Source organism: Orycteropus afer, unplaced genomic scaffold (genome assembly GCF_000298275.1).
Source record: "Orycteropus afer afer isolate SDZICR_OR568_19922 unplaced genomic scaffold, OryAfe1.0 scaffold00052, whole genome shotgun sequence".
Taxonomy (NCBI): Eukaryota; Metazoa; Chordata; class Mammalia; order Tubulidentata; family Orycteropodidae; genus Orycteropus; species Orycteropus afer.
The window spans coordinates 10,145,538-10,168,651 of NW_006921639.1; the positions used below are offsets into that span (position 1 = coordinate 10,145,538).

The following is a 23,114-nucleotide window of genomic DNA, read 5'->3' on the forward strand; positions in this document are numbered from 1 at the left end:
TTTGGTCAATGACATGAGACAAAGTATATGTGAACTGCTGTATGAAAAGTGAATTTACTCTGTAAATCTTCACCCAAATCCTAAAAAAAAAAAAAAAAAAAAAAGTCCCAAGCTCTATCCCAGATCCACTGACTCAAAATCAGAGTATCTGTTCCTGAGGCTGTTATCTTGCTCTGGAGAATTACTGGCTAGGATGGGACCAGGAGGGGACAATTGCACAGCCACAGCGAAGAACACAGGAGGCAGAGAGGAAGCCTTGATCTGCAGTGGGGACCCCTGATGGATAAAGACGTTCTTCCAGGCATAGTGATGAAGGAGCTCCATCTGCAGTCAGGTGAGGGACTCAGGGCTCTGCAGTGGATGGTAGGGCTGCAACTTTTGTTTTGGTTTTCACTAAAATCTTTTTTTCACACTTTTTTAGTGGGTGTGGCTTGAGGACGAGAGTTAGATCGTTGTGTTCTAAACTAAACAAAACAAAACAAAACTCACTGCCGTGCAGTCGATCCCAACTTGTAGCGACCCCCCCTTAGGTTTCCGAGATGGTATCTCTACGGAAGTAGATTGCCCAACCTTCCTTCCAAGGGTGGCTGGTGAGTTTGAACCACCAGCCTTCTGGTTAGCAGTCAAATGCCTTAGGCACTGAAAAACCCACCCAGCTCTTACCCAGGACTTACTTAGAATGGAGAAAGACAGTGGTGCTCTCAGGAATCCAGTGTACATTATTAAGGTCAGGCTGCAGAGTCAGCAGAACTAGGTTCAAATCCTGGCTCCACTTTACACTAGCTGTGTGACTTCCAGGAAGGTTCTTAACTTCTCTGAACCTCAGTTTCTTGCAGAACAGACATACTGCTGTGCCGCCTCATAGGGTTGCAGTGAAGGTGGCTAGAAGTGGTGTATGTAGAAGTCAATCAAAACTGAACCTGTTCCTTACTATTCTGATGGTTACCAGACCCTGAACTCTTTGAGGGCAGAGAATGTGAATATGTGAATCATTTCTATTTTCTCACCCAGAGTCAATCTAACACCATAGAGCACAGACTTAAGCATTTGCTAAACATTCTGATTCTGTTTCTGTGGGTGCTGTGCCTTTTCTTTCTTTTTAGCTACTTCAACCAAAACCAGTTGCCATCCAGTTGATTCTGACGCATGGGGACCCTGTATGTCAGAATAGAACTGTGACCCGTAGAGTTTTCAATGACTGATTTTCAGAAGTAGTTTGCCAGGTCTTTCTGCTGAGGCACCGCTGAGTGGACTCGAACATGCAGTGTTTCAGTTAGCAGCTGGGCACATTAACTGCTCACACTACCCAGAGACTCTCCAAGCTATTTTACTTTTATACTTTTTAGTGTAATTCTCTAGATGGTAGATAACTGAAAGCAGTGCAAAATAGTTCTTGTCTGTGGCTATGTGAGGAGCTCTGGTGGTGTAATGGTTAAAACATTCAGCTGGTAACCAAAAGGTGGACAGTTGGAACCCACCAGCCGCTCTATGGGAGACATGACACAGTTGGATTCCATAAAAATTTATAGCCTTGGAAACATTATGGAGCAGTTCTCCTTGGTCCTAAAGGGTCAATATGAGTTGGAATTGACAGGTGGCAGTGAATTTGGTTTTGGGTTTGGTGGGTATAAATTCAACCCCTTATAGATTTCGTGGACTTCCCTTCTTTTCAGTCAAAACCAAAACCAAACTCACTGCCATTGAGTCGATTCCGACTCACAGCCACGGCACTGGGTTTCCAAGGCTGTAAATCTTTAGGGAAGTACATTGCCCCATCTTCCTTTTGCTGAGCATCTGGTGGGTTTGAACCATCAACCTTCTGGTTAGCAATCAAATTCCTTAGGCACTGCACCCCAGTAGAAGAGACTAACTTTGCCTTCATTTGCATATTCGTGTCAGTATTTCAGATCTATAAAAGTGTCTGTTCTTTAGATTCTCCTTTGGTTGTAACATCTTACCGGTTCCCTCACAAATGATTTAAATATAATCTTTAGCATATTTTCATTTTATATCTGTATGGTTCATAATTTTACCTTCACACACACACACACACACACACACACACACACTTTTAACCTTACTACCCTTTACTAGACCAGCGTGTTGACACCACCACGTCTGGGGCTCCTCTCTCAGGGCCAGACATAGAGTTAATTGATTACTGGTCAGTGAACAGAGAAAGCTTCCCCGATTCTAGCAGTCAGGAGTTCAAATCCCTGCTCTGCCACAGATGTGGATGACACTGAGAAAAATATTTCGCTCCAAGCTTCAGTCTCTTCGTGTGTGGAATGGGCTCATAATCAATACCTGGGCCCCGGAAGCAGTCGCCTTGAGCCCATCTCTAAAACCCTTCCTTCTATGCCAGGCCCCTGGTAGGCGCAGGGGACTCAGGAGGCGGCCCTTTTCTGGGGAGGCACCTAGGCTGGCAAGTCGGCCCCTCTGCTCGCGGGGTCTCTGGGCTCAGCGCTGCCCGCGAGGTGCGCTGGGGCCTCTAGGGGGGCGGGTTCGTTGGGGCCAGAAAACCCGGAGCCGCCCAGGAATTTTGGCTTCGACCGCGCGCATTTCCTCCCGGGCGGGCCGACGCGATCCCGGGGAGGCAACCTCCGACAGATGCGGCGCTGCGCTCGGCCAGCCGGCACCATGCGGCCCCTGCTCTGCGTGCTGGCCGGGCTAGCCCTGCTCCGCGCCGCGGGCGCCTTCGCGGGTGAGTGGGGCTGGGGCCGGGAATCCACGGCCGGGAAGGCCGGAGACCCACCGAGAGCGAGGCGGAGATGAGCAAGAGAGAAACGGAGGGAGGAAAAGGAATGAGAACTGGAAACATCGAGGTGGAGACGGGGAGACAGGGAGAGATAGAGATAAAAAAGAGATAGAGAGACACACAGAGATAAAGATACAGGAACAGAGAGACAGAAAAACAGAAATGGAGACAGAAAGGAAAGAGAGGGAAGGATGAAGAGAAAAGGAGAGGCTGAGACAGAAAAGGAATATGGAGATAAACAGATGAGTATGGACTAGGATGGAAAGAAAAAGGAGTTTGAGAGACAAAGGAATCAGAGAAAAAGAAAAAGAGGAACTAAATGGCCAGGGGGGGAGAGAGAGAGAGGGAGAGAGAGAGAGAGAGAGAGAGAGAGAGAGATGCTATGAAGCCAGAAAGACAGATTTGAGAGACAGGGAGAGAGTGAGTGGGAAAGCTCCATGGCAGGTCCAGAGCCGGTGAGAAGAGACAGGGTGAGGCAGAGACCACGGTAAGTGTGGGAGGTCATGTCTGCAGGGTGGGGGTTGGCCTCCCTGTCCCTCCAGACCAGCTCCCTCCCCGAGGCCCAGCAGAGGCACCAAGGCCTGGTGTGATAGGGCATGTGGAGTAGCTGAGCTTGAGGGTGACCCTGGCCTGGCCAACCCAGCTGTCAGGGACCAGAAGGCTGCTGCAGGAGAGAGGTCATTTCTTCACCTGCCTGGTGGATTGTGTGATTTCTGAAGTCTGGGTGAGGAAGCAAGCTGCCAGGCCTCCAGAGAGCTTTCCTGAGCGCCTGGGTTGCCTTGGGTTAGGGTAGGAGTGTGGGAAGGAGCTGCCCTCTGGGTGTTCCAGTGGCTATGATGTCCCTTGCCTTACATTGTCCTTTACCCTTCCCACTTTAGTGCTGCTGAATCACCCATAGGTTGAGTCATATTAAATGACTTACTCCAGCTGGTAAGGAGCAGGGCTGCAACCCAGTCCCTTGGGAGTGGACACAGGCATTCATTCCACCACTCCAAGACTCTGCACATTGCATGACACTTTATAGTTTACAAGCCACGTTCCATTATCCATTGTCTCATGCAGTCTCCTTAGCCAGAGAGCAGCTTTTGCTCAGACCAGGAATCCAGATGTGGTGACAAGGCAGAGGCCTCACAAAGCACCCAGGCCTCCTGCCCCTTGGTGGGCCCTTGCCTCTCACGAGGCTGTTCCCCCTTCAGCCAGGAGCCAGGGGATGTTGAGTCACCCAGTCACAGTGCCCTGCCTTCAGATGGACACCTCAAATTCACTTGAGGGCACAGTGAACTGTGGGAGTTAGCACTCAGGGAAAGGGTCAAGACCAGCCCTGACCCAGCGTTTGGGGGGCTGGTGTTCAGAGTAACCTCAGATAAGTTACTTCACCTCTCTGATGCTATTTTCTCCTCTCCTCTGTAAACTGAGGTGAATAGTACCCACCCCTCTGAGTTGGCTGTAGGGATTGGGTGCAAGGGGAAACGCCCAGCACAGAACAGGAGTCAGCACATATTGGCTCCTTGCCTTGTCTCCTTGAGTAACTCTACTCATTTCTCCACTTTTTAAAGAGGAACAACACTTGCTTATTCACAAGACTGCGTGAGGAGTGGCGGGGACTGTGCCCGGCGTGGAGCTGGCTCACAGCACACGTCCTTCCTTTACCTCATTCCCAACTTAGCCCCACAGTGCAGGCAGGGGCTGAGGGGACAAAGCAGTGCCTCTGCTAGAGGGAGGAGCTTGCATCTGGCCCACAAGTGACTGGCTTTTTTCTGGCCTTTTTTGACACAACAGATCAAAGAACACAGAGCCAGGTCTTTCTCCTGCAGAGCAACTGAGTGGGTTTGCACTGCCCACCTTCTGGTTAGCAGCTGACAGCTTAACTGTTTGTGCTACCATGACTTTTTAAGAAAAATGAGAAAGCCTAACTGTGTGGCTGTAATATCACATTGATTTCACACATTTTTGTGTATAACCTTTCAGACTTCAGACAACAACCTATTTTTAAAAAAAACTTTTTATTATTTTTTTGGATAAAAATATAGAGGTAATAGTTTAATGACCTCCATGTTCTGACAAAGCTGCTTCAACAAACATCAAGCCATGGCCAATCTCATTTCATCTATAATCCCTACCCTTTCCTCTTTTCCTAAATAATTTTAAAGGAAATCCCAGTTGTTATATGTATGTTGTTGTTGTTGTTGTTATGTGCCATCGAGTTGGCCCCGACTCATAGTGACCCCTCCTTAGGTTTCCGAGGCAGTATCACTATGGAAGTAGGATTGCCCAACCTTCCTTCCGAGGAGTGGTTGGTGGGTTTGAACCACCAGCCTTCTGGTTAGCAGTCAAGTGCTTTAGCCACTATGCTACCAGAGCTCCTTGTTATATGTTGTTGTTGTTGTTGTTATGTGCTGTCGAGTCAAACCCGACTCATAGCAACCCCTCCCTTAGGTTTCCGAGGCAGTATCACTATGGAAGTAGGATTGCCCAACCTTCCTTCCAAGAAGTGGCTGGTGGGTTTGAACCGCCAGCCGTCTGGTTAGCAGGCCAGCGGTCTGGTTAGCAGGCAAGTGTCTTAGCCACTATACTACCAGAGCTCCCCCTTGTTATATAAATTTTCTGTTGGTGGGCATTTTTTTAAAATTGTACTTTAGGTGCAAGTTTATAGAGCATGTTTGTTTCACTTTCAACATTACATGTACATTTAATTTCACTCTCCATTTACCATCCCCACCCCTAACCCAGCCTCCTCTCCTCCCTGACCAGTAACCCCCTGCCCCATGCCCCTCATGGTTATGCACTCCTGTGTGTCCTGTGTTTCCTCCATGCGAATGTTGTCCCTCTGGTGCCCCATGGTGGATTGCTCCAAGGGATGCATTTCCATACAGTATTTGGGTGCATCACCCTGGGTTGAGTGGTCTGCATGTACATCTTGTTTACTATTGGGCTGAGAGCCAGTCCCTGGGAGTGAGTTTTATTCCAGGCCCAGAATGTATCCCAGGGCCATAGTACTGGGGGTCTCACCAGACTCCCATCTGACCAGTAATTCTGGTGATTATTGAGTTTTTGGATTTTTTTCCATGTTTGTCCTCCCACTCTAACCAGGATCTCCAGATTTGATCCTTTACTGAGTGGTTGGCATTGGTAGCTGGGCACCATCTAGTTCTTCTGGTCTTGAGGGCCATCATGTCCTAGGGCTAATTGCTTCCAAATGCCCTTGTTTTTAAGACCTCAGTTGCTACCCACCAATGTAGGGTGAGGAACAAGACTTTTATGTATTTTGTTGTGCATATTGAGTCTGGTGTCCCCTAGTACTATGGTCCTGAGTTGGTAAATCCATTGGATCTCTCTCCCACAGTGTCTGGGTATCTGTGAGGGATTGCTCAATGTCTTCTGTTGTTTCTGTAAGGATTATGGGTATTTTGTATCACTGGTATCTGTGGAAGATTAGCCTCCCCTGAATCTATCCTTGGTCTAGAGGATCACTGTTCACTGACCCCCATCTGATCTTCTCAGATGTTCATGTGTTTATCTGTGGCCTGGTGTTTGGTGTTAAAGGTAATGCAGTATTGTGGATATACTGGTTGGTATTAGCATCTGTCATCTATATCTTATGTGCACAATTCAGTGTCCTCCCTTTTTCTAATGCTATCATGGTGGTCACACACTCTTTCTATACCATCCCTCCCCTTACCCACGTCAGTATGTGGCCCCCAGCTAGCCCAAAACTAATCCCTCCCCTTCCTTCCCTACCTTGGTAATCTACAAAGAGAGTTCCCTTTCTTAAGCAAACCCTTCTTTGTCATTTTACAGTAATGGGCTCATACAGTACTTGTCCTTCTGCGATTGACTTACTTCACTCAGCATAAATGTCCTTCAGGCTCATCCATGTTGTGAGATGATTCACGTATCCTTCATTGTTCTTTAATGTAGCATAGTATTCCATTGTGTGAATGTACCATAATTTGGCTATCCATTCATCCATTGATGGGCATTTAGATTGTTTCCGTCTCTTTGCTATAGTGAATTGTGCTGCGATGAACATAGGTGTGCATATGTCTGTTCATGCGCTGCCTCTCACCTCTTTAGGATATACTCCTAGTAATGGAATTGCTGGGTCAAATGGTATTTCTATTTTCAGTTTTTTAAGGAAATTCCATACCATTTGCCACAATGATTGTACCATTTTACAATCCCACCAGCAGTGCACAAGAGCTCCAGTCTCTCCGCAACCTCACCAGCATTTATTTTCTGTTCTGTTGAACTTTGCTATTATTGCTGGAGTGAGATGATATCTCATCGTGTTTTGATTTGGTAATATATTTTCATCTATAAATATTTCCATATGTATTTCAAAAACATAAGTACTCTTTTTTTTTTTTTTTTTAATTGTGATTTGGGTGAAAGTTTACAGAGCAAATTCACTTTCCATACAGCAGTTCACATATACTTTGTCTCATGACATTGACTACAATTTACCATAATGCAACAGCTCCTCTCTCACTTCCTCCCCATAGTTACCTCTTCCCTGTGTCCTTCCCTCCATGAACTCATGCCCCCTGAGCTGTCTTCCTGTGCATATACAGCTCTTCTATTCTCACACAGATTGTTCTCTTCAAGGAGTGTATCTACCTAATGTAAATGTTCACCTAATATACCTGTCTTTTGTTTGGTTGGAAACCACAGGAGTGGGTTCAATTCCAGACCTGAAGGGCAGCTAGGGGCCATAGTCTCAGTGGTTCCACCAGGCTCTATCAGACCAGCCAACCTGGTCCTTTTTTTTTTTTTAATGATTTTGAGTTTTGTTCTACATTGTTCTCCCACTCTATCCAGAATCTCCTACATAGATCCCCCTCCAAGTGGTTGACAGTAGTAGCTGGGCACCATCTAGTTCTTCTGGTCTCATAGTCGGATAGGCTGAGGATCACAAGGTGTACCAGTCCCTTGGACTAATTGTTTCCGTGAATCTTTGGTTTTCTTCATTCTTCTTTGCTCTGGATGAGGAGAGACCCATCATTGCATCTACGTGGTCCCTTGCAAGCTTTTAAGATCCCAGTAGATACTTGCCAAAGTAGAATGTGGGACAATCAAAAGCGTAAGTACTCTTTTAATAAACATACTTGCAGTACCACCATCACATTCCCAAAATGAGCAATTCCGTATAATCATCAAAATCCAGTTAGTGTTCAGATGTCTTTGATTGGGTCATGTCTTCACATTTGGTTTGTTCAATCCGTTCCATTCAGTTGATAGATCTGTTAAGTCTTTCATAATACGTAAGTTCTCACTTTTTTTTTTCCTTAAAATTTATTTGTTGAAAAATCTGGGTTGTTTGTCCTGTGAAGTTTTCTACATTTGAATTTTGCTGATTGCATCGCCATGATATCATTTAAATAGGTTTGAACTACTGACCTTTTGGCTAGCAGCTAAGCCACCAGGATGTGCCACCAGGATGACAAGAATTCTATCCGTACCACTGCCCCCTTGGTGCACAATAAATGATCAATAATTAGTAGTAGCTTTGAATAGAGACTATGGTTAGGTCTGTTCTCAAGATGATGAAACTAAGGATCCAGAAGTGAGACTGGCTTGTAACTGAGAGCCCAGAGAGCTGGGTCAGGGTTGAGCCCCTGTGTCTCTGATGGAGAAGCCCCTCTCTCCTAAGCCATCATTGGACCCCTGTACCGTCGGGCTCCTGCATGACTTTAGTCCTCAAGCAAATGCCTCTCTGTCCTGGTTTGAGCTCTCATTGACTTGCATGGATCCTCCAGACTATGCCCCTATGTGGTAACTGCACATCATTTGGCAATTTCCAGGGCATCTTCCAGTGCAGGATCTCCTTTGAACAATCCTGCAAAGTAGACAGGGCAGGGCAGGTCCCATTTATGGACGAGGAAGCTCAGCTTGGAGAGGCAAAGATCACACAGCCAGAAGGGGTACAGGTGGAGCTGCATCTCTGACTCCCAATCTTGTATTCTTTCCATGCATATGGAGAGAGGCTTATCCTGGGTGGCTTTTTAGATCTTCGCAGCATTCTGGGGATTTGGGAGTGTTCTAGTACATTGTAGCCCAGTGGATTAAAAAACACAGTGTTTTAGATAGAAGGAATCTGGGTTCCTATATGGCCTCAGGGAGTACACCTGCCCTCCAGGCCTGCCCCCCAGCCAGTCTACCTGATACATACTGATCACTGAGAGGGAACTACACATGCATGTAATTGAGGGAGTTCTTTGTACCGTACAGTTCCTGGGCAGCACAAACCATTTGTGCTTGACTACTAACCTAAAGATTGGCAGTTCAGACTCACCCAGTGGCCTCACAGAAGAAAGTCCTGAGAATCTGTTTCCATAATGATTACAGCCAAGAAACCCTATGGAATGGTTCTATTCTCCAACACATGAAGTCGCCATGAATCGCAACTGACTTGACAGAAGTGGATTTTTTTTAAATTTCTTTGTTACAGCAACTTAGCTTGCATCCTAAGTGAAAGCAAGATACTAAGTAAAATGCTAGTGAATTTATTGGAATGATAGAGGTAGGCTCTCAGGGTAATCAGCAAGGCTGAACTCTAGACCAGCTCTGGAAAATGATCAAGACCAAGGGAATAGACAGGTCCCTCCCCAAAGAAAAACTGAAACAAAAATGTTCTTCAGAATCTAAGCTCTCTCTTGGGGTGCCCAGGGGTCCTTTTCCTGTTTTAGCCGCAGCAGCTTTACATAATGGAGTTCCTCATATAGCTGTTTGAAAATAGTGCTCTGCTGCATTAAAAAAAAAAAAAAAAGTCTAAAACCACAAGTGGTTTTGAATGAATCAAAAAATTTTATACAAATATTGACTGTGGTCAAATTTATTATTATATTATATTGACTATGGTCAAAACAGACTATGTCTATGATGAAAAGATTTCTTATCACCCAGCACAGGAGATATCATTTGAGTTGTAAGCCCTTTCTTAGTGTTTGGATCACAGATATAAAAGGTCTCCTTCTCACAAATGGTGGGAGGCCCATACTTCCTACCACAGAGGACAGGTAACCAGTGGTCCTTTCTCTTTAACCAGGGTTGCTGGACCAGCATGTGCCTGACCTCTGGCCTCAACCCGGCAGCCCATTCTCACAGCCCACGGATGCTCCACCCATGGCCCTTGTCCAGGCTGCACACCAGGCCCTGAGCAGGAGCCAGGCCAGAGAAAATATCCCAGCATCCAAGTCCATTCCCAACTGGCAGAGCCAGGAGGGTGGAGGGGAGGAAGGAAAGAAGGAAGTAAGGCAACCCTGGGGAGCCACAGTCTTGGCTGTTCAAGATCCATTATAACCATCCTTTAGCCTTTCACACGTGTTGCCTGGTTGGAGCTCCCCAGCAGTCCCGTGAAGCAGGCATTGTCAGAGCCCCTTTCTACTGATAAGGAAACAGAGGGTCCAAGAGACATTGTTCAGTGGGGCTGCAATATGTATGGGTGAAATGGAAAGCGCCCAGATCACGCCTTGCTGGAGCTTCTGGTCCAGGAGGCAACCTCTTCATTACTCACCCTGTTCTGTCCTTGTAGCTAAAAGTCAAGGTCTAGTCTCTGGGCAGGCTCTGGGCAACCCAGTATGATGGTGGATAAGCTCCATCTGAAGGCAGAGGCTTAGGATGACTTTACCCATTACATAAGGGGCAGCAGAGGCATGGGGAAGAGAAGGTTTCCCATGGTCATCCAGCACTTATTGGCTGAGCTGAGTTCAGGACTGGGGTCACCAGTGTGTTTTCTGTAATGTGGTGACATCAGTGCCATGGTCAGACCCCATGGTGGGTAGACCAGGAAATACAGGGGTAGTTGTTAGGGCACTGGCCCTAAGTTTGTTGGGAGGCTTGGATGAGGTCATAGTCAGTTGCACCATTGTGTACAGAATGCAGTTCTGCCCAGATGTGAGGCATTAGTGCTGTGTCAGTGTGGAGAGCAAGCCCAGTCCAGCCTTTCCCCTGGAGAGGTTTTGGGGCCAAGTTAGGCCTCATTGCAGAAATGTAAGACAGGGTGTTTCAGGCCAATGGAGGGGAGCAGCTTCATGTTGTCCAAGACTTACAGAACTAACAGATGCTCACTTGGCTGGCAAGGCCTCATTGTTTCCTCTTGGCCTAAACTGGGGAAGGGAGTGGAGAGAATAGTTTAGGGAGGGGAAGAGGGCAGAGAAGCTCCAGGGAAAGACTTGGTCAAAGGCCCCTGGGCAGAGCTTGCACCAACACACACACAGACACACATACCAAGACAGAGCCTCTCTTCCTAGGACAACCCTTCCTGTGAGTATGAACAGTTCGTCCTGCCCCCTCAAAGTCTCTCCTCTCCAGGCTGAACACCCCAGGTCTTTCAGCTCATATGAATGAGTCAAGACTTGGAGTCCCGTCACCACAGCCCCTTTTTGGCTTGCTCCTGCCTGTCACAGGCCTCTCAGGATGGAGCTCAGCCTCCAGGCACTGTTCCTCTCACCACCTCCTCCCATATTCTGAATGTTTTTGTATCAATATGTACAGCCTGAGATGTCTTCTGCTTTTTGTTGGCATCTCCACAGACAACTGTCTTTTTATTATGGAAAATTTCAAACAATGTATTTTAAAAATAGAGAAAATAGTGTGTAGAATGAACCCCATGTCCCCATTACTCAATTGCAATGATCACTTTGGCCAATCTTGTTTGCTCTATACTCTCACAGATGTCTTCCTCACCACCCTAGCCTGGATTATTTTGAAGTAAATCCACGATATTATGGTGTTTCATTTGTAAATATTTCATAATGGGTCTCTAAAAGACTGTCTTTTAAAAAACAACCAGAGTTCTGCTATAACACTGCCCTTCCAAGTTAAAATAACACCATTGTCTTTTTTTATTATTATTATTATTTATTTTAAGAGCTTGTTTTACATTCAACGTAATGCATACATTTAGTTTCTTTCCCCATTTGCCATGTCCAACCCTAACCCAGTCTCCTCCCCTCCCTACCTTGTAACCCTCCCCCTGTGCCTCTCATATTTATGCACTCCTGTTTCTCCTGCATTTCCTCAATTTGAAGGTTGGTCCTCTGGTGTCTCATGGTCTATTGCTCTAAGGGATATATATTACCATAGAGTATGTGGGTGCGTTATCCTAGGTTGAGTGATCTGCGTGTACATCTTGTTAACTATTGGGCTGAGAGCCCACCCCTGGGGGTGCATTTTATTCCAGGGGCAGAATGTACTCCAGGGCCAAAGTATTGGGAGTCTCACCAGATTTCATCTGACCAGTAATTCTGGTCATGATTGAGTTTTTGAATTTTGTCCCATGTTTTCCCTCCCACTCTATCCAGGATCTCCAGATTTGATCCTTTCCTGAGTGGTTGTCATTGGTAGCCGGGCACCATCTAGTTCTGGTCTAAAGGGCCATTGTGTCCTAGGGCTGATTGCTTCTAAGTGCTGTTGGTTTTTTTCTTTTTTTTTTGCATTCTTCTTCACTTCTTTTCCTTTTTTTTTTTTTGCATTCTTCTTCACTTCCTATGCTAGGAGACTATCAGCTGCGCCTTAGATGGCTGCTTGAAAGCTTTTAAGACCCCAGGCGCTACTCACCAATGTAGGATGTGGAGCAATGCTTTTATGTATTTTGTTGTGCCAACTGACTCTGGTGTCCCCCAGTACTATGGTCCTAAAACAGTAGATTATTGGATCTCTCTCCCATAGTGTCTGGTTGTCTGTGAGGGATTACTCTGTGTCTGTCTTCTATTGTTTCTGTAAGGACTGCAGGTATTTTGTATCACTGGTATCTGTGCAAGATTACTCTCAGCTGAATCTATCCTTGGTCTAGAGTATAGTTCTGTTCACTGACCCCTGTCTGATCATCTCAGGTGTTTATGTGTTTATCTGTATAGCCTAGTGTTTGGTGTCAATGGCAATACAGTATTATGGACACATTGGTTGGTATTAGCATCTGTCGTCTATCTCTTATGTGCACAATTTGGTGTCCTCCCATTTCCTAATATCATCATGGTGGTCATAAATCCTTCCCGTATATTCCTCCCCCTAGCCATGTCAGAGGAACTCTGGTAGCATAGTGCATAAGGTACTTGACTGCTAACCAGAAGTCTGGTGGTTCAAACCCACCAGCCACTCCTTGGAAGAAAGGTTGGGCAATCTACTTCTGTAGTGATACTGCCTCAGCAACCCAAGGAGGGGTCGCTATGAGTCGAGGCCGACTCGACGGCACACAACAATAACCCATGTCAGTGTGTAGAACTCAACTAGCCCAAAATTAATCCCTCCCTTTCCCTCCCCATCCCGGTAACCTACTAAGTGAATTCCCTTTCCCAAGCAAGCCCTTTTCTGTCTTTTTACAGTGTTGGGCTCATATAGTACTTGTCCTTCTGTGATTGACTTTTTCATTCAGCATAATGTCTTCCAGGTTCATCCATGTTGCAAGATGATTCACGTATCCCTCATTGTTCTTTAGTGTGGCATAGTATTCCATTTTGTGGATATAATTTGGTTATCCACTCATTCGTTGATGGGCATTTACATTGTTTCCATCTCTTTGCTATGGTGAATTGTGCTGTGATGAACATAGGTGTACATATGCAAGACCATTGTCTTTTTTTTTTTTTTTTTGAGATCTTCTTTTTTTTTTTTTTTTGTTTAAATTGTGATTTGGGTGAAAATTTACAGACCAAATTCACTTCCCATACAGCAGTTCACATACACTTTGTCTCGTGACATTGACCACAATTCACCACAATGCAACAGCTCCCCTCCCACTTCTTCTCCACAGTCACCTCTTTCCTGTGTCCATCCCTCCATGCACCCCTGCCCCCTGAGCTGTCTCCCTGTGCATAAACAGCCCTTCTTTCTCCCATAATTGTTCTCTCCAAGGAGTGTATTTACCTCAGGGAAGTGTTCAACTCCTAGTCTGTCTTTTGGTTGGCTGGAAGCCACAGGTGTGGGTTCAATTCTAGACCTGAAGGGCAGTTAGGGGCCATAGTCTCAGTGGTTCCACCAGGCTCTATTGGACCAGCAAACCTGGTGTCCCCTCCACTTTTTTTCCCAAAGCTTTTGAGTTTTGTTCCACATTGTTCTCCCTCTTTATTCAGGGTCTCCTACATAGATCCCCCTCCGAGTGGTTGACATTGGTAGCCAGGCACCATCTAGTTCTGCTGGTCTCATAGTCGTATAGGCTGTGGATCGCATGGTGTACCAGTTGCTAGGACTAATTCTTTCTATGAATCTTTGGTTTTCTTCATTCTTCTTTGCTCTGGACAAGGAGAGACCCATCATTGCATCCAGATGGCTGCTTGCAGGCTTTTAAGATCCCAGTTGCTACTTGCCAAAGGGGGAGGGGGAACAATGTTTTGTATAGTATGTTATGCCAATTGAGCTTGATGTCCCATATGACTATGGTCCTGAGCCCACAGGTTCAACTACTCAGTCCCTCTGGGTAGCTGGCTGTGACCAAGAAGTGACTACATCCTTGTCAGCTCTACTATACACCTGGGAATTCAGATCATACAAATAAACTTATAGGACTATTGTTTGCCAACCCCATATATGGCCTTGGGTACACTTGCCACTTCATAGATGTACCTAATAGTTCAGCCTGTCCACCCATCTATCCACTCAAATACCCATGTTTGCCTTCACTGACAACGCAGTAATGTATGTGTAAAAGGGTTCATCTTTGTTGTCTGTACCTCCCATGTACCTCTCTATGTCTCCATCTTCCTCGATGCCACCATGTTGATCCCTCACATTTGGTACATTGTCCTTCTGTTCACCCAAATCAATACTTATCTCTACTTATCTAACAGTGCCCCCCCCCCGCCTCCCACCCCTGGTAACCAACAAAGAAAATTTCCTTCCATAGATAAACCTTTCCTTGGTTTTTACAATAACAGACTAATGCAATATTTGTCCTTATGTGATTGACTTACTTCACTCAGCATAATGTCCTCCGAGTTCATCCAAGTTATGTGGTGTTTTGCAGATTCTAGGTTATTCTTTAGGGTTGCATAGTATCCCATTGTGTGTATGTACCAAAGTTTGGTTATCCATTCCTCAGTTGATGGACACCTAGGTTGTTTCCGTCTTTTGGCTATTGTAAATAGTGCTGCGATGAACATGGGTGTGCATATGTCTGTTCTTGTCATGGCTCTCACTTCTTTAGGATATATACCTAATAATGGAATGGCTGGGTCAAATGGTATGTCTATTTCCAACTTTTTAAGGGGTCACCATACTGCTTTCCACAGTGGTTGTACCATTTGACAGTCCCACCAGCAGTGTAGAAGAGTCCCAATCACTCCACCTCCTTGCCAGCATTTGTTATTTTGTGTCTTGCTGAACTTTGCTACTAGTGCTGAGGCAAGATGGTATCTCATTGTTGTTTTGATTTGCATCTCTCTAATGGCTAATGATCGTGAGCATTTCTTCATATGTTTGTTGCCTGCTTAAATAACCTCCTTGGTTTAATTGGATTATTTGTCTTTTTGTTATCTAGGTGTTGGAGTTTTCTATAAATTCTAGAGATAAGTCCCTTGTCAGATATGTCATTGCTAAATATTTTTTTCCCAATCTGTAGGTTCTCTTTTGACTCTTTTGGAGAAGCCTTTGGAAGCACATAAAAATTTAATTTTTAGAAGGTCCCATTCATCTAGTTTCTTTTCTGCTGTTTGTGCATTTTGGGTTATACTTGCTAGTCTATTTATGCCATATATTAGGGCCCTAAATTTGCCCCTAGTTTTTCCTTGAGGAACTCTATAGTTTTAGGATTCACATTTAAGTCTTTGATTCATCTGGAGTTAGTTTCTGTGTATGGTGTGAGGTACAGATCTTGTTTCATTTTTCTGCAAATGGATATCCATTTATTAAACAAACATTCTCTTCCCCATTTCATGGATTTTGGCCCTTTATCAAAGATCAGCTGACCATATAGGTTGATGGATCTATTTCTGGGTTCTCAATTTTATTCCATTAGACCATTGTCTTTTGAAGAGGCTTTTCTAAATTCAGTTCAGGGAAATAATGAAAAGGAGAATTGGAAAAAAAAAAAAAAAATGTTCTCCACTAAGAACCCCTTTAAATATGCTCTGAGTGGAAGAATCTATGGTCTTGATTTAGGGTGGGTGGCCTTTAAGGCAGAGTTCCATCCAGGAGACCACCTTGTTGAAGGAGGGTGAGGAGAGTGTTAGGATCCTTGGAGTGAGTTGGCTAGCTGTGTGACCTTAGGCAAATCACTCAACTTCTCAGAGTTACATGTTCATCACTCATAAAATAGTCTACCATCTCTTCCTCACTTTAAGATCTGCCAACCTTCTGTTGTTGTTGTTATTAGGTGCATTTGAGTTGCTCTGACTCATAGCAACCTATGTACAACAGACCCTATGTATAACTGCCTGGTCATGCGCCATCCTCACAGTCTTTGCTATACTTGAGCTTATCATTGCAGCCACTTTGTCAATCTATCTTGTCGAGGGCCTGCCCCTTTTTCGTTGCCTCCACTTTACCAAGCATGACATCCTTCTCCAGGGGATGGTCCCTTCTGACAACATGACCTAAGTAGGTAGGGCAACGTCTGGCCATTCTCTCTTCCAAAGAGCATTCTGGCTGCACTTCTTCCAGGACAGATTTGTTCATCCTTCTGGCAGTCTATGGTACTTTCAGTATTCTTTACCAACACCACAACTCAAAACATCAACTCTTCTTCAGGTTTCATTGTCCAGCTTTCAGATGCATATGAGGCTATTGAAAATACCATGGCTTGAGTTAGATATGCCTTAGTCTTCAAAGAGACATCTTTGCTCTTCAGCACTTGAAAGATGTCTTTTGCAGCAGATTTGCTCAGTGTAATATGTCATCTGAGGTCTTGACTGCTGCTTCCATTGGTGTTGATTGTAGAATCAAATAATATGAAGTCTTTGACAACTTCAGTCTTTCCTCCATTTATCATGTTGCTGCTTATTGGTCCAGTTGTGAGGATTTTCATTTCTTTATGTTGAAATGTAATCCACACCACAGACTGTAGTCTTTAATGTTCATCAGTAAGTGTTTCAAGCCTTCTTCACTTTCAGCAAGCAAGGTTGTGTCATCTGCATATTCCAGGCTGTTAATAAGTCTTCCTCCAGTCCTGATGCTGTGTTCTTCTCAGATTTGCTCAGCATACAGATTGAATAAGTATGGTGAAAAGATATGACCTTGACGCACTCCCTTCCTGATTTTAAACCATGTAGTATCCCCTTGTTCTGTTTGAACGACAGCCTCCTGGTCTATATACAGGTTCCTCATGAGCACAATTAAGTGTTCTGGAATTCCCATTTTCTCAATGTTATCCACAATTTATTATGATCCACACAGTCAAATGCTTTTGCATAGTCAATGAAACACAAATAAATATCTTCATGGTACTCTGCTTTCAGCCAAGATCCATCTGACGTCAGCAATGATATCCCCTGTTCCACATTGTCTTCCGAATCCAGCTTGCATTTCTGGAAGTTCCTTGTCAAAACACTGCTGCAACTGTTTTTTAATTTTCTTCAGCAAAATTTTGCTTGCTTGTGACATTAATGGTACTATTCAATAATTTCCACAATCTGTTGGGTCATCTTTCTTTGGAATGGTACAAATATGGATCTCTTCTAGTCAGTTGGGGAGATAGCTGTCTTCCAAATTTCTTGACATGGATGAGTAGTGCCTCTAGTGCTGCATCCATTTGTTGAAACATCTCAGTGGATATTCTGTCAATTCCTGGAGCCTTGCTTTTCATCAGTTCTCTCAGTGCAGCTTCGACTTCTTTCAATACCTTTGGTTCTTAATCATATGCCACCCCCTGAAATAGATGAACATCAACCATTTTTTATACAGTGGCTGTGTATTCCTTCATTAAATGTCCTCTTGGACAATCCATTCAACATTAAGTCTTCCAGTTAAAAGAATTTTTCACTGGAGAGATCTTACCCCATTCTGCTTCAGATGCCCACATTCATGGCCACAACATTGATATTGTTACTTGAAGCGGCTCCACCTCTAAAAGCTAAAATTGCAGTATTCCTTACAGGTTGTTCCTTCAGTTACTCCCATTTCCTCATCAAGACCCTTCATCCCCTCTTTTTATATGCAATATATTGGCCCTCTTATTGGTCTCCTTTCTTCTTTATCTGAGCTAGACTCCACAGCTCATCCATCAAACTGTTGCTGGATAAATCCATAACCTTTGTTGTTTACCCTCCACCATTCTCATCCTGAAGACTCATCAATTCAGCTTTAGACAACCATTTGCCTTTCCTGCTCTACACCTAGACTTCTGAGCACTGTTGTGGAGGAATGATTCTTTCAGAATTTTCTATGGTTCCCAGTCATTCTGTAAGGTCATCATGTACAAATTCCCTCACTCTCCACATGCCCTTTTGAGGCCTTCCTTTATTCAAGCTCCAGCACAGCTATGTGCCGAAAAGCTGACTTAAAAAAAAAAAAATAGCATCTGCCAATTTCCATGGTGTAAATAATCTCACCATGATTCCAATTTTAATGACTGTGTTGTTTAGCAGTCCACTCACAAAATTTCTGAAAATCTAACAACCAGCTTTCCTGCCCTTCTTAGCTATGTGAATTTTCAGTAGATGATTCTGCTATAGGTGGTAACTCACTCAACTTTTTGGCCCTCTAGAAATTTATCTATCCCCATTTTTGTTGAATATCTTCTCTCCTCCTTCCATGCATTGTCATTCCCCTCACAGTCATTTCTGGCTTGATCACTTCTTCCTTGATCTCCCATCTCTTCAGGAAATGCATTCCTTTGGTTCTCCTGTCTGCTTCCTGTCCGACTATAAGCATGATTGTGTTTCCCCAATTCTTTAAAAAAAAAAAAAAAAGAAGAAGAAGAAGAAGAAGAAAGAAAAGAAACAACACCAATAAACACTTCTCTAGATCTTGTGATCTCATCTTCCTTCCTTCATAGCAAACTTCCTGAAAAAGTTTTCCAGAATTAAGGTTTCAACCTCCTGACTTTCCTTTCTCATTCCACTGCAACCTAAACTCCTCCACACTCTGCTAAAAGTGACCCTCCTGTTGCCCTGCTTTTTGGTCCTTATGGTCCTAGATCTCTCTGTTATGTTAGGGTGTGCTGGCCACTTCATATTCTACAAATATCTTCTCCTTGTTTCTGGGACAGCACCCTTCTTCCTGGCAGTTTTCACCAAGGTTCCAGTCAATTATGATGCGCACAGCATCTTAGAGCCACTGACTGGAGAGGCTGCACTCTTAACTAGGGCTGTAAGACTTCAGGTGTGAGGGTTAGTGGTGCTAGCAGATGAGAAAGGAGGAACCTATGTTGAGGAGGAAAACAATGACTCAAGAGTTGAACAGGTTGAATCCTACAACTACCACTTACCAGTGTGTGACTGTGGTAAGCACTCATAAGATGTCAGATATTAGTAACTGGTCACCAATGTCAATGCTACCACGAAAATATCTGCACTGCTTCTTTCTCTTTTCCTACTGCTAACACCTCCATTAAGCCTTCCTCACTTTTTACCCTGCTTACTGCAGTAACTGCAGGCCAAACAAAAAAACAAACCAGTTGCTATCAAGTCAAGTCCAACTCATGACGACCCTATGGGTCTGAGAGTAGGACCGTACTCCATAGGGCTTTCAATGGCTATGATCATTTGGAAGTAGATTGCTAGACCTTTCTTCTGAGACATCACTGAGGGGAACTGCCAACCTTTTTGTTAGTAGCTGAGCACTTAACCATTTGTACCACCCAGGGATCTTGTCTTCAAAGGTGTACCCTACCAATTCATTCTGTGTATTTTGAACATTCATATATGACTATGTGACTCTTCTGTTAAAACAAATCCTAAAACAAGCATTGTAATTGGTGTCATAAAGCCTCCGGGATAACCTAGAGCTTAGTATCCATGATCCACCTCTGCGGCCTCATCCCCCACCTACCCTATACTTTCCAACCACTCCAGCTCCCTTGAGGGTTTGTCCAGTGAGCCATGCCATGTCATACCTGTCTTTGTACATGCTGTTCACCCTGGCTGAAATCTTTCCTCCCTTCCTTGCCTGGCTGACCCTTATCATTCACAAGCCAGTTCAGACATTACCTCTTTGAGGGGGTTCCACTTGTGGCAATGGGTGACCATGGCTCTTTAGACACATGAGTGATTGGGGAGGCAAACATTCACATACTGACCCACACCTGTGTGTTCTTGTGCTCCTGTTTTTCTGTAGTCTCTAGTTAAAGGGAAACCCGGTGACCCACAGTGACCAGACTTGTCTTCCCACAGCTGCTGAACCCTTCAGCCTTTCCCAAGGAGACCCAGCCTGGAGGAGCGGGTGTGACAGACACATGGCTGTCCAAAGCCGTTTAAACATCATGGAGGAGGTAATTAGGATGCTCTGGGAGGACTTGAAGCTTAAGGACCACCTGCTAGTTTTGTAGCATTATGGAATTCAGACCCAACTTACTTTGGAACATCAGTAAATTCTGCCCCCTGACCACCATGTTAAACATCTCCCTGCCTCAATGGGCTGTTAGGCTGAGCTGCTCCCAACAGGCTGTGAGCTCCAGCCCCCACACGCCCCAGGGGAGCCTTGCTTGCAACCCAACCAGAGATCTCTGCATAATTACTGACAGGAATATAGAAATTCTATCTCTGTGTTTTATTATATAGCCATGGTTTGTAACCTACGGTCCATAAACTTGTGTGGGGGAAAAAAATTAATCTTTATTTTCACAGACTTCTAACAAAACTTAGTATTTCCTTTCATTATAAATATAGGACAACAAACCATAGTAGCATTAACAGTACCTCAGCTTTATCATCAATAGAAATCACAGATAATTTCACCACATTATGTTATTGTTGTTGTTAGATGCCATTGAGTCAACTCCAACTCATAGTGACCCTATGTACAATAGAATGAAACACAACCCAGTCCTGCACCATCCTCACATTATACTTATTGCAAATATCTCAAAATATCACTTATACTCATAAGTATGTCAAATCACAGTAGTTATTGGACCTGATGTTGTTGTTGTTATGTACTGTCAAGTCAAACTCGACTCATAGCAACCCCTCCTTAGGTTTCCAAGGTGCTATCACTACGGAAGTAGATGTCATTTAATGGGCTAATAAAAAATATATCACAATTGTAATTTTTAATACTTAAATATTCTAATGCAATTGGTGCCCTTTGTTACTCCTCTATGTTTCTTTTCTTTCTTTTTTTTTTTTTTGCATTTAAAGCATTATCCTGAGAAGGGCCCTATAGCCTTCACCAGACTCCCAGTGAGGTCTGCTGGCCAAACCAATGAAACCAAACCCACTGCCATTGATTCTGACTCATAGCAACCCTGCAGGACAGAGTAGAACTGCCCCCATCAAGTTTCCAAGGCTGTAAATCTTTACAGAAGCGGATTACTACATCTTTCTCCTAAGGAGCAACTGGTGGTTTCGAACCACTGACCTTTAGGTTAGCAACCGAGCACTTAACCATTGCTCCACCAGGGTACCATTGAAGAACCCAGAATAGAGGGAATTTCAAAATCCCAAACTTGTAATTTGGAAAAGATGCCACTAGGAGACAGGGCAACAAAAGGAATGTAAGCTCCAGGTAGTGAAGTCCTGAAAAGGGAGAAAGTATCCAGTGTTACACCACCACAAATCTGTGACTGAGTAAAACCAGTGAGTGCCAGAGCCAGGAACAGCATTAGAGGGAGCCTCTTATCCGGACCCTACATATTGTCATCTGGGGAAACTGAGACACAGGTAGGGGCAGAGTCTGGACGAGAACTCAGGTCCCTGCTGTACCTTGCTGTACCACAGGTCATTAGGGTGTGGTTGATAAGGATGAAGTCAGGGTTCAGTCTATTCAGACTGAAACCTGATCCAAACATCCAGGATGAACTTGGTGGCACATTTGTCCTTGACTGTCCCTCCTCCCCTTGCTCTGAGCAGACAGTGGAGAAGACAGTGGAGCACCTGGAGGCAGAGTTGAAAGGCCTGCTGGGTCTACTGGAGGAGCTGGCCAGGAACCTGCCCCCGGGGCACTTCAGCCCAGCCTCTGACCTCCTCGGCGGTGATGGTGAGTGGCTCAGGTGGTAGAGATGAGTTCCCAGGGATGAGGCCAGGCAGTGGGGCAAGCAGGATGGGAATGGTTGGTCCACACCACATGGGTGTCTCCTTGATAAGAAGGGAGAGGCTCTGGCCCTTGGGACAAGAGTAGGAGGGTGCCCCTCCCCCAGCATCTCCACCCTGGGGTTGCTGCAGCCCAGCATCAGGTCAGAGCCCTCAAAGAACTGGCCTCTTTCTTTCAAGTTTTGCTTTCAGCAAAACCCTGACACCAAAAAGCTGCCACCTTCACTGGCCATTTCCATTCCTTAAAAAGCTTCCTCTTTCACTAGCTATTTCCACTTCTCAAAGCCTCTTGTTGTTGTTGTTATGTGCCGTCGAGTCTGCCCCGACTCATAGCGACCCCTCCTTGGGTTTCCGAGGCAGTATCACTACGGAAGGAGGATTGCCCAACCTTCCTTCCGAGGAGTGGCTGGTGGGTTTGAACCGCCAGCCCTCTGGTTAGCAGTCAAGTGCTTTATAGGTTCTTTCCTCTCCCTCCTGAGTGTCTACTCCTGTGGCACCATGAAACCCTCTTGGGACAGATTGATGTTCGCTTTGATCCAGGCAGGGTGTGTGCCACCCTGTTCCCTCCTTGAGCCCTATGCTTGCTGGCACAGGGGTTCCCAGGGATGAGGAGAGGGAGGGATGGAAGCTTCCGGGTACTGAGGGCACCATCAGTGCCCCCTGATGGCTCACTTTGAGGCTGCCCCCTTTCTTTTCAGATCCCTTCTGAGCATGGGAGGTGGAAACCCAGTGGCTGGCGGTGCTACACCTGCTGAACAGCTCTCCTCTGCTAGCAAAGCCTTCTCACCTGCATTTTCCAGCATTCCTGCTTTTATTAGTTGCTGTTGGGTCAGTTCCAACTTACAGTGACCCCCATGTACTACAGAACAAAACATGCCTCGTCTTGTACCATCCTCACATTTGTTGTCATGCTTAAGCCCATTGTTGCTGCCACTGTTCAATCCATCTTGTTGATGGTCTTCCCCTTTTTCACTGACCATATCCCTTAAAGCGTGATGTCCTTCAGGAACTGATCCCTCCTGGTAACATGTCCAAAGTACATGAGACAGAGTCTTGCCATCTTCACTTGTAATGTGCATTCTGACTGTACTTCTTCCAAGGCAGATTTGTTCATTCTTCTGACAGTCCATGGTATATTCAGTAATCGTCACCAACACCATAACCCTTTAATTCAAATGCATTAATTCTTTTTTGGTTTTCCGTATCCATTGTCCAGCTTTTATAGGCATATGAGGCGA

General features: G+C 45.0%; 1 protein-coding gene across 1 annotated transcript; it reads left to right on the top strand.

Moving 5' to 3' along the window:
• The first annotated feature begins 2,640 nt into the window (after positions 1-2,640).
• PLAC9 (placenta associated 9) lies at positions 2,641-22,585 on the top strand. Its single transcript, XM_007938700.1, has 4 exons — positions 2,641-2,704; positions 9,804-10,006; positions 21,697-21,823; positions 22,575-22,585. Exons 1-4 carry the CDS (start codon positions 2,641-2,643, stop codon positions 22,583-22,585), a joined length of 405 nt encoding a protein of 134 aa, XP_007936891.1.
• Positions 22,586-23,114: the final 529 nt, after the last annotated feature.

Coding starts and splice junctions, on each gene's coding strand:
- PLAC9 (XM_007938700.1), top strand. CDS start 2,641: ATGCGGCCCCTGCTCTGCGTGCTGGCCGGGCTAGCCCTGCTCCGCGCC. Junction 2,705..9,803: donor CGCCGCGGGCGCCTTCGCGG/GTGAGTGGGGCT, acceptor CTCTTTAACCAG/GGTTGCTGGACCAGCATGTG. Junction 10,007..21,696: donor GGGAGGAAGGAAAGAAGGAA/GTAAGGCAACCC, acceptor TGCTCTGAGCAG/ACAGTGGAGAAGACAGTGGA.